The sequence below is a fragment of the Pinus tabuliformis genome, chromosome 7 (assembly GCF_031772625.1).
Source record: "Pinus tabuliformis cultivar Carrire ecotype Pingquan chromosome 7, CPIR1, whole genome shotgun sequence".
NCBI classification, from domain to species: domain Eukaryota; kingdom Viridiplantae; phylum Streptophyta; class Pinopsida; order Pinales; family Pinaceae; genus Pinus; species Pinus tabuliformis.
Genome location: NC_142293.1, coordinates 435,579,521 through 435,591,110, shown reverse-complemented (window position 1 = coordinate 435,591,110; position 11,590 = coordinate 435,579,521). Strand labels below are relative to the sequence as shown.

Here is an 11,590-nt window from a genome sequence, read left to right as displayed (position 1 = left end):
AACATTTTTACATTGTGTATAGGATAATCCAATAGATACTTTTGTAAGACAAAAAGCTTCTGAAACAAATCAAGAATATTACATATTCTCAATGAAAATCTAAAAGTACTCACATAAAATGCTAAAACATTATCTCCTTACTACAAAGGACTTTGATCCATATATGTATAAATCAATTTAGATGACAAGGTTATCAAATCAATGCAGGTGAGTGTGGTGGAATTATGCATTGCCTAATGAGTATTTTATACAAAAACTAGAGTAAGGTGGAACAACCAAGGTCCCTTTTTTATTTAGTGCGTTCTATTGTTGAAGATGATTTTGAAAACATTTTTTGCGAATTACCATGGTAAAAGAGGTATGTGTTGTTATTATTGGGACTATTTTAACTTGGATAGATTCATGGTATAATTTGAGAAGGCATGAAGAGTAATATTAATTTGGATATTGAAGTAAGAAGGAAATATTATTGCCATGCTAGGCCTTAAGAGTGTTGTTGATAATAAAAGATATTTGACAAATATTAGATAATTATTATATGGTTGTATTTGAGATGTTGAAAACCAATGGTTAAGGACCAATTCTCTTAAAAAATAATCCACTCGTGGATTAGTTAAGGACCCTTATCTTCAGTAGTTGGTCTTACATTTTATCACTTGACAATGTTAGTGCATTGTTACAACTCCACATGTGACTCCAAGATTTAATTTAATACAAATGATGAGGCTACCTTGATAAATATTATACTTCAATAGTTTGGTTAAGAACCCATATCCATAGGTATTTTCTCTTTAATTTGATCACACCCATGGTACTTTTTTTTTCCAAGGAAAAAAGCGAACATTTTTATAAGAAGTAAAAAAGTTACATAGCATATGAGTTAACATTCTGCAAAAGAACTGCCTGGTAAAGGCAAAATCTCCTCTGAGGAGGATCATCAGCACCCCTTCAGAGTACTAGTCAAAATCACCTGTGCGCGGCCTGTGCAGCCATATCCAGCGAGCAATATACTGAAAGTCCAATTGTCTACTGGGCCTCCTTTCATGAGGAAAACAGCCCAGGGACAAAAAACATCCATAGTCCGCTCTATCAAACCAGAGCATCAAAGTATCTATAGTAGAAAAAAGAAGTACATATGCCACTTGATATCATATGAACAGATAATCTAGTGCATATAAATAACAGCAAGAAAGACTAGAGATATGGGGGGAGATCCGACACACGGATCTGATCCAGAATCTGTTCAGTTACTCTCCAAGAGCCCACAGCTTGCTGCAGACCTGTTTTAGAAAGCCCATCTGCTTCTTCGTTGCATTCCCTGTATATGTGTTCAATAGAAAAAACATTAAACTGCTGTTTTAAAGATTGAATTTCTTCTAATAAAGGCATCAACATGTAGTGCTGGCATCTAAATTTCCCAATAACCCAGTTTACAACATTCATTGAGTCTCCAAAAATCTGAACTGTATGGATATTTTTGTGGATGAGCCAACAGAGAAGAAGCTTTAAAGCAGAGAGTTCAGCAAAGTTATTTGAGCCCATTCCGATTCCTACTGAAGCCTTTAGAGAATGTGATGTACTAAGATGAATGCACAACCCAGCACCCGTGTAATTGTTTTGGGCTGCACCGTCAAAAAAGGCCCACGGTATCCCATCTCTAATTCGGAGCTCCTTCCGCTGATTATGATTTGCATGTTCCTCCTTTAATGGGATACTGTCTAGAATGGCGTTGCTTTGAATGGCAACAGCAGCCACAGGGGTCTGTATTTCTCTGAATATACTACGGTTCCTAGCAAGCCAAATACCCCAACAAATGATGGGAGGCAAATTCCTCAAATTCCTATCTTGAAAATGATTCCACCAGTATTCCCAAGCAGTTGTCAGACTAACTCCTTCCCACCTTAATTTTACATTTAATAGCCTTTCCGCTTCAAGCCATACCTGCCTTGTAAACGGACATGAAAGAAAAAGGTGGGTAATGGTTTCAGAATCCGCATAGCACAGAGGGCATCTTCCAGGCCCCTGTTTAAAGCGGGCTTGTAGTACTTCCCAGGTAGGAATCTTATGATTTAAGGCACACCAAAAGAAGATTCTAGCTTTTTTAGGACACTTTAGTTTAAACAGAGGTTTTGACCACCAAACAGGAGGATTCCAGCCTTTATTCTTCATCAAGAAATTGTAACCAGCCTTTGGAGAATACAACCCTGTCTCAGCATGTGCCCACACCAGAGAGTCCGGCCTATCCTTTAATCTCACATTTGATCTTCTCAACTCCTGAAGAAAGAGCTGCCAATCATTCCTCCAGATGATATTAATTCCTAGCTCAGCTTCAGACTTCCAAGCCTGCCCCCAAATAGAGGACTGCTCTATACTTGCAATCTGCCTTAAGCTTCTTATTCCTATTTCATCCAAATGATTGAGCAGTCCTGGAGGAAGAGCAAAACCTTCGCTGCACCCCACCCACGGATCCCTGCCAATCCTCAGGCTTTCGCCATTTCCAACCCGCCATGCCAGACCTTGTTCAATTATCTTGAAAGCCTCCGCAGTGGCTTTCCAAATAACAGAACAGTTTCTTCCTTTCTTGTTTGGGGTTCTTATCCAGTCTTCGAGTGGAATGGGGTCGATGTACTTTCTTTTAACAACCTTGGTCCATAGGTTCTCCATTGAAATGATTCGCCAGCCTGATTTTGCTGCTAGGGCTTGACTAAAGTCCGTGGGGCTTTTCAAACCCCAACCTCCCCAGTCTTTTGGTCTTGCGATCTTATCCCACGCCACCCAAGGGAGTACAGAGTCCTCCTTGGACCCTGACCACAGAAATCTACTGCAAATCTGTTTTATTTTGTGCAGTATCCCTTTGGGGATCCAGGTCAAAGCTGCCCAAAATACCGGAATAGCCTGAAGTACTGAGTTTACCAAGGTAAGTCTTCCTGCCCTAGACAACCACTTGAAACTCCAATGGGATATTTTTTGTTCAATCTTCGCTATTAGCCAGTTCCAGTCCTGCTTTCTGTAAGAGGATGGTTTGAGCCAAAACCCAAGATATTTGAAAGGTTGTTCCATATTACAGGTTCCAAAAGGCAGGTGAGTAGCAATTGAAGCCTCCTCTTGTCTACTGAAGCCTTCAAATATTAGTTGAGATTTTCTATCATTTATTTGAAGCCCTGTAGCTTTCAGGAACTGGTCTAGAAGGAGCTTAATTTCTACAATTTCAGATAAGTTCCCATTTGTAAACAAAAGAATGTCATCAACAAAAAGCAGATGAGTAATGAACAGGTTAACAGCAACTTCCAAACCTTTGACCAAACCTGAACTTTTTGCCTTTAGAATAAGCCTGCTTAAGCCTTCTGCAGCTAGAAGGAAGAGCAGAGGGGAGAGCGGACACCCTTGGCGAAGACCTCTTTGGCTTTTGAAGAAATGAGAAGCAGCTCCATTTATCAGGACAGCAAAATTTACATTTGTGATACACCCCATGATCCATTTGATGAAGCCCACCTGGAACCCAAGATGTGTCAAGAGCATCTTTAGGTATGTCCAGCTGACCCTATCATAGGCTTTGGATAGGTCAATTTTGAGCACTGCCCCCTTCTTATTTGCCTGCCTGAGACTGTGGATAGTTTCTTGTGCTACCCCGATAGCTTCATGTATTTGTCGCCCATCCAGAAAACCAAATTGTTCCTTTGAAATATAGCATGATAAGATAGGTTTCAGGCGGACCGCAATGATCTTTGCTATAATCTTGTAGATGGTATTGCACAGAGAGATAGGCCTGAAGTCTTCGAAAGTATCAGGATCTTCTTTTTTTGGGATCAGAGCAATGAAAGTTGCATTAAACGGACCATAGATTTCTCCTTTTACTCTAGACTCCTCCACAACTTCCGTAAGTTCTGTCCCTATGGACTCAAAAAAATATGTGAAAAGTTCTATGGTCCAACCATCGGGCCCTGGACTTTTATCTTTCGCCATAGACTTTATAACACTCTCTACTTCCTCCTTTGTCACTTCTCTAAAAAGGTCTTCAGCCTCTTCCTCCTCCACAAAACGAGGAAAGGCCTGGGCTGTTCTGATTATTTCAGGCAAAGAAATCCCCCCAGGATCAGAGAAAAGCGCCTGAAAATGTTTCTTTCCCATAGCAGACAAGTCTTCGAATGAGGAAGCCTCCCTGCCTTCCGAATCCCTCAACTTCCAAATAGTATTTGCATTCCTCCGCCCTTTCGCATAGTTATGAAAAAATTTTGTATTTTCATCCCCTGCTTTCAACCAGATAGCTCTGCTCTTCAGTCTCCACTCTTCTTCTCTATCCAATAAAATCTTCGCTCTTCTCTTTTCTAATGCCAGGATTTTATCTTTTGATTCCAGAGATGCATAAGCATCAGACTCTGGGTCTTCAAGTACCCCCAGGGCCTCATCAATGTTTACTAGCTCTTCCACTTGTTTTTTCCTTCTGGCTGAAGCCCATTCGATGGCTGCTTTCTTGAGCCTTTTAAGGTTTTCCATGAAAAGGCCCGCTTTATTCCCCAAAGGTTCCGAACCCGGGTGTCTCCAGGTTTCATTGAAAAGCTTTATGAAAGACTCCTCTTGAAGCCACGAGGCATTGAATTTGAAAGGCGCGGCCGGCTTTGGAGGGGATTTTGAGAATTCCAGTATAATGGGGAAGTGGTCCGAGTTCCCACCTTCACCAACCCATTGTCGAAACAACGGAACCATGGATGCCAACCTTTCACTGATGAGGAACCTATCCAACCTTTTCGCAATTCTATCATCCCCCGTCCTTCTGTTCCTCCAGGTAGGTTTGGCTTTTTTAAGGTTTACATCAATCAGCTGATGAACCTGAAGAGCATTTGAAAAGAAATCTGTGAGATTCTTATCTTTTAACAGACTTTTTGAGAGGAGATCATTCCAGAAAAGGGCCCTCCCCTGGCAAGGGCCGTAAACATTGACAATTGACAAAGGAAAATCAAAATCAGGAGACACCACCTCCATTCCCAAAACATTCGTTAATCCCCATGTACTTAAAACCTTCAGTCTTCCTTTTTTAAAACCTATAGCCAGTCCTCCCGAGTGGCCTGAAGCATCCACAGCTATGAATACCCAACCCGGAAAAAGAGAACTGAGAGACGATTCAATATCCATACTTTTGCCCAAAGTCTCTTGAAGAAATACTATGTCTGGGTTACTGCGCGAGATAAGGTCTTTTAGCGCTAGTTTTTTGGGTTTACTAGCTAACCCCCTACAGTTCCATGAAAGACAGATCATTTAATAACCGACTCAGGGGGTTTTGTTGCTCTAAGCGCCCCAGGAATTGTCATCTGTTTCCCATCAGCTACATCAAAAATTGCTTTAGCTTGAGTTTTTGATAACATGGATTTTCGCCCTCTACTCTTCTTAGAATAGCTCTTAGGAGTCTCAATCCCTAATCCACCTACAGGCTCCAAAGATTCATTCGAACAAACCGACTTCTTACTTAAAGATCTCAGGTTATAGTGCCGAGCAGCAGAGGAAGGCCCAGCGCCATTACCCAAAGGGGGAAATTCCTCACAGTTCAGATTTAAGGAGGGCAATGCGGCAGATAGGTTATCAATATTATGCAAAACATCATTACAATTGTTTAACATAGAAGAACCCCCGACACTAGAATCAGATATAAGAGCAGAAAATTTCGGAGAAGACTGCATACCCGGATGTTCATCTTCGACGACGGCGTCCAGCGCAAGAGGAGGGGTGTCCATCATCGGCTGGTCATCTGAAGGACGTATCTGATCATCGTCCTCCTTGGGCTTTCCTTCCTCAGCCTGATACAAATTCTCTTCCGCAACAGCTCCCGTATGGGTAGGCTCCTCCACCTGGCTCTCAGCCTGCCTCTTGAGTCCTTCCCATTCCTCATCATCCTTTTGAGTCCTTCTCCTTCGCCTTCCCAACGGGCAATCCCTCGCCAAATGCCCGTACTCGTGACAGCGATGACAACGGAACGGGAGGAGTTCATAGTCAAGTTTCTGTTCAATTTTATACTCCTTATAGCGCAGGGTGATTGATTTTGCAAGGCCATCCTTGGGGTTTAGTCTCACCAAAATCCTTGCCACACCTTTCTCAAAGGTATGCAGATACGATCTATCGGCATCCAGATATGTACCCAGTAGGTTCCCTATAGACTTGAAAACGGAGTCCGCCCATAGATACGGGGGTAAACTTGGTGCTCTGACCCACACAGGGAATTCGTCGACCTTTTCTGTTTCAGCATCAAAGAGCGGCGTCCATCTTTTGAAGAAAACCGGCCGGTTTCCATAGGCCCAGTTCTGCCCTTCGACCCACTCCAATGCCTCCTTACTGTCAAAACTGACCATGAACCAACCTTTGACCAGGGCATTTGATTTGAAGGAGGCCGCTGGTGTACCCGACCACTGACTCTCCGCCCACTGCCTTAGGGCCTTGCCTGAGACAGGCCTCCCTCTGATCCTGCCCACCAGCGTGACCTCAGCCACATCTAGCACGTCCTCCACCTGCACATCCATGCCCAGGACCAGCTCCGAAAAACACTTCGTCTTCAAAGGTTTTGTTTTCTTTCTCTTTTCCCCTGTCCTTCTCAACTCCACATGTGACTCCAAGATTTAATTTAATACAAATGATGAGGCTACCTTGATAAATATTATACTTCAATAGTTTGGGTAAGAACCCATATCCATAGGTATTTTCTCTTTAATTTGATCACACCCATGGTTCTTGTGTACCTCTATAACTTCAAATACAACAACATTGGTTGAATTTATATCAATTATATGGGTACATTATTGATTGTTTCAATGGTTAGTGACCAATATCCAGGAGAAATGTTGGACTTCAATTCCCTCATGGTGCATATGCATCACTAAAATTTGCTATGCAATTCCATCGGTTGAATTTTCACTAATGACATGGATACCTTGCTATATTCTTTAATTTATCATTTTTATTCAGGATACATAGTCACAAGTAGTTGGTTTTGACTTCCATGCCCCCCAGTGGTGCTCATGTTTGCTACTATAATTCTACATACAACATTGTGGATTTTCTACCAATAAAATCAATACCTTGTTGAATGCCTTGGTTTAGAATTTTGTTATTTACTAATATTCATATAGTAATTAAGTTGTATATTTGCAACTTCTCATGAATTTTTAATCAAAATCATAAGACACAAACTTACTCTACTACTCTGTGGACATTAATTCACAATTTAGAACAAAATTCTCAAACATGCAAGAAGAAATAACACACATGTAATAATTATTTTTATCTAGGGAAAGAATATGCTAAAAACCCCAATGCCTAATTGCATTAATAAAATGAATAGAGATGTATTACAATTTATTTTCTTAATTGAGCACACCTTTCACATGCATAACCTATCTCTCTGCTAACTGAAGGCCTCTGACCTGGACTTAGTAAAAAATTTCTCAACTTGAGCTCCTATTTCCTTGCATTTTTCATTGAGAAATTAGGCCCCTATTATTTAGGAAAATCCTCAAATTGAATCTCACAATTCCTTAGGTTGATCATCTTATGGCAGGCAACACCCGTACACACAAGACTAGTCTACAACTCATGTTACACTACCTTAGAATCTCCACCAAGCCTGGGTAACTCGAAGTCTATGCATGCACTAGCTATTTTAGGTTGATTGACCAGTTAACTGGATGATCACTGAGTTTGAATAAAGTCCCACTACATAACTTGACCCTCCACTAGTTTCTCTAATAGTTGGAACTAGTTTAATTGAAGATAGACTTAGATAAGTTAACTTGACTGCTACAAATTAGAAACCGCACATGCTTAACTGAACTTTAACTCCTCCAACTCGAATTTACTTTGTAAACTGGGTGACACAAGTCATGTCACACAAGCTAATGTCATCCAAATTGTATTTTTTTTTAAATGTTTTTGGAATAACCCATTCAGAGTTTTGTTAAACCCAACATTTCAGACTTCTAGTTTGGATTGGGATTTCTTCCCTTTTTTCTTCTTTTCCTTTCTAGCCAATGTAAATTTTTCTTCGTCCTTGCCCTTGGATGAAGTCCCATCTCTAGTATTCCTCCTTATTTCATCATGTACCAAATCAGACGATAAGTGCTCCCAATTTGGTAGTTTCCCCCTCCAATTCATCAAATCTTGATAGTTATTCCAGCTCTTGGGAAGGCCCATAAGGGCTAGGCTTACCAAGTCATCTTCACAGATAGTAACACTAACCCCACCTAGTTCATCACAACATTATGTGAACCTGCTCAGATACTATGGTATAGTGTCATTCTTTTGCATCTTGATACTTTGAATTTTATCCCTTAGTGCCGGCTTCCTGTCGTCACTATTATTCTCAAACAATTTTGTCAGTGCTTTCTACATTGCAAACAAAGTTTCTTTTTCATGGAGATTCAAGATGACATGATCTTGTGCTCCCTCCAATATTATTATCCTCACCTTGGCCACATATTTCTTCCATTGTGCAAGGTCCTAAATATCAATTGTTGTTGGTCTTGGAATATATGTCTTGACATATTCAAGCAATCCATTGTCATCCAATACTTCCTCCATGTGATCCTTCCATGCAACAAAATTTGAGGTGGCATCCAAGGCATATTCTAGCCTTAGTCCATTGAAGGCCATCTTCTCAGCTTTAAAGAAATCTTGCTACATTGATCTTGAAATTCAAACCTCTGAGAAAAAACTTTGAATTTCCTGCTCTAATGTGAATCCTTCTTTAATACCATGTAGAAATTAGGCTATATATTTGCAATTTCTCATGAAGTTTTAATCAAAATCACAAGACACAAACCTACTCTACTTCTCTGTAGACATTAATTCACAATTTAGAACAAAAATATCAGACATGCAAGAAGAAATAACACACATGCAACAAGTATTTTTATCTGGGGAAAGAAATATACTAAAAACCCCAATTCCTACTTGCATTAATCAAATGAATAGAGATGTATTACAATTTCTTTGCTCAACTGAGCACACCCTGTAAGTGCATAACCTATCTCTCTGCTCACTGAAGGCCCCACACCCAAACCTCGTCAATTTTGTCCTCATCTTGAGCTCTTATTTCCTTGTGTTGTTCCTTGAGGAATTAGGTCCTTATTATTTAGTAAATTCCTCAAATTTAATTGTGCACTTTCTTACATTAATCATCTAAATACATGCAACACATGTACACTCAAGATTAGTCTACAACTGATGTTACACTACCTTGGAATCTCCACCAAGCCCGAGGATCTCAATTTTTTTTTTCCACTGGAAAAATTGTAATCTTTCATTATATTTGAAAAATTACATGTAGTAGATGCCTTTCAGCATATGCTTTGTTGGACCTTGGCCATCTCTGTGATCCATAGTAAAAAATGGAGCTCTGATTTATCAAAATGGTGCATATATCTTTCTTGCTTTATGCCACATAGGGTGTTCATAAAGAGTCTGATAATTTAAAAACATATCTGATATCTACAATATAAAACATTCACCATGCAGGGTGATAAAAGTTACTATAAGGTCTGAAATAAACATATTGAAAATATATACATATGTATAGTTTGTGCATGATAAAAAAAAACACAAAATTAGGGACTCTCTGCCATGTGATATGTCTGATGAATATATGGCCTGTGATAGTATCGATACTCATTTGTACCCCTTTGTTCCTATATCATCCACTGTCCTCGGGGAAGTAGCGTGGCCTCCTTGGAAATCCCATCAACACTGTAGTTATGTTCCCCGTAAATGTGTTGAAAAGCAATAGAATTAAACTGAGCTTTGAACATGTTCAATTCATCCAAAATATTACTGAGAGTGTGTGCATGACAAACAATAATATTATTGAACCAATTTACAATGATTTTGAATCTCCATAAATGTTTAGATCCATGCAATCATGACCAAGTGAGAAGTGCAGCAAATGACGAAGTGTGATATGTTCTACATAGTTATTTCTCCCATTTCTTAGCCCCATCTTAACCTTAAAGTAGTTTTGTTCAGTAAGGTATAGAATAAATCCACCTCCACATCCTTGGTTCTATGCAGCACTGTCAAAGAAAGCCCAGGGTGTATTTTTGTCTATGGGGACAAGGGCATGTGGTCTCCTAGGCCGAGGTCTAATGGGCTCAGGAAGTTCATGGAAAGCATACATGATCTGGGATGAGATATGCGACCATCTAGCTGCAATGTTTTAAAAAGTAATCCAATTTCGAGCCAACCAGATGTGCCAACATATGAGGAGAGGGAGGCATAACTGCTTTGTTCCTCGATGCAAATTACTCCAACTTTCCCAGGTGCGAAAAATGTTTTCACCCTCCCATTTACCAGACAGTTGAATCGAGGAGAAGACAATCTACCAAAGATTGTTCAAAATTTCACAATGAAGAAATAAATGTTCAGTCAGTTCTGATGATTGTTTACATAAGACACACTAGTGAGGGCCTTGGAAGGCACGATGTGAAAGGGATTTCCCTGTGGGAACCTTGTTACTGAGAACACACCAAAAGAAAAGTTTAGTTCTCGGGGGAGAACCAAGCTTCCAGATGCTCTTCCACCACTCAAGAGCCTGCTCAGGTTGTCTGTGCGATATGAGACCGAGGTAGCCAACCTTTGGTTTATATACTCCATTCTCCGCTAGACACCAAACAAGTTCATCAGGTCCCTCCTTAATCCTGATGTGAGATTCACTTAGAGAATTTGTATAATCTTGGCATGTTTGGTGCCATTGTCGAGGAATTTTGAGCTGTTAGACAAATTTCCAACCCTGTGCAAAAATGGTAGTGTTGAGAGCTAGATTAGTTCTCTCAGTAGCTGAAATATTCCTCACCCCGGAGTCCAATGATCCAGTCCTATGTGGGCTTTTGTTCCATGATTAATTCTCCAGACCAGATTGTTCAGGATGATGGGAAGGGAGTGTAGTAGAGCCTTCCAAACTGATGATATTCTTGTACTTGGCCAACTAGGCATGCGAACCCAACCCATGATTGGGAGAGGCCAAATATACTTATAATAATAGACAGAGGCCCAAAGATTCTGCCCAGACAATAAGGTCCAACCCATTTTTGCAGCCAAAGCTTGTGCAAATAGAGATAAGTCTTTTAGTCCCCAACCTCCCCATTTTTTGGGTAGAGCAATCTTGGACCAACTGACACAAGCAAATATCTTCTTATCTTGTTGACCATTCCAAAGGCATCTACTACATATATGTTGAAGACGGGCAAGGATATTCCTAGGGATCCATGCCAATGACATCTAGAAAATAGGTGTGGCCTCCAATACATATTTAATGAGTACAAGTCCGCCTGCTTTGGATAAGAATCTATGGCACCAATTTGTGAGCTCTTTTTCCAACTTGATAACCAGCTAGACCCAATCTGCTATTTTTTGGCTGAGGTGTTTGATCCAAAATCCCAGATATTTAAAACCACGGTCAAGTGGAAGGATACAATATGTAAAGTGATGTTGAGAAAATCGTGACTCATTGATGGAAGTGAGGGCTAATGTAATGGCGGATTTCCCATGATTTTCCTGCATTCCAATAGCCTTTAAGAAAAGGGAAAGTACATTTAAGAAAAAGGCTGAGTCTCTAATG

At 40.3% G+C, this 11,590-nt stretch overlaps 1 protein-coding gene across 1 annotated transcript; it reads right to left on the bottom strand.

Moving 5' to 3' along the window:
* Nucleotides 1-1,194: 1,194 nt before the first annotated feature.
* On the bottom strand, nucleotides 1,195-5,130 carry LOC149247828 (uncharacterized). Its single transcript, XM_089445886.1, has one exon. The coding sequence runs from the start codon at nucleotides 5,128-5,130 to the stop codon at nucleotides 1,195-1,197; it is 3,936 nt and encodes a 1,311-aa protein (XP_089302012.1).
* Nucleotides 5,131-11,590: the final 6,460 nt, after the last annotated feature.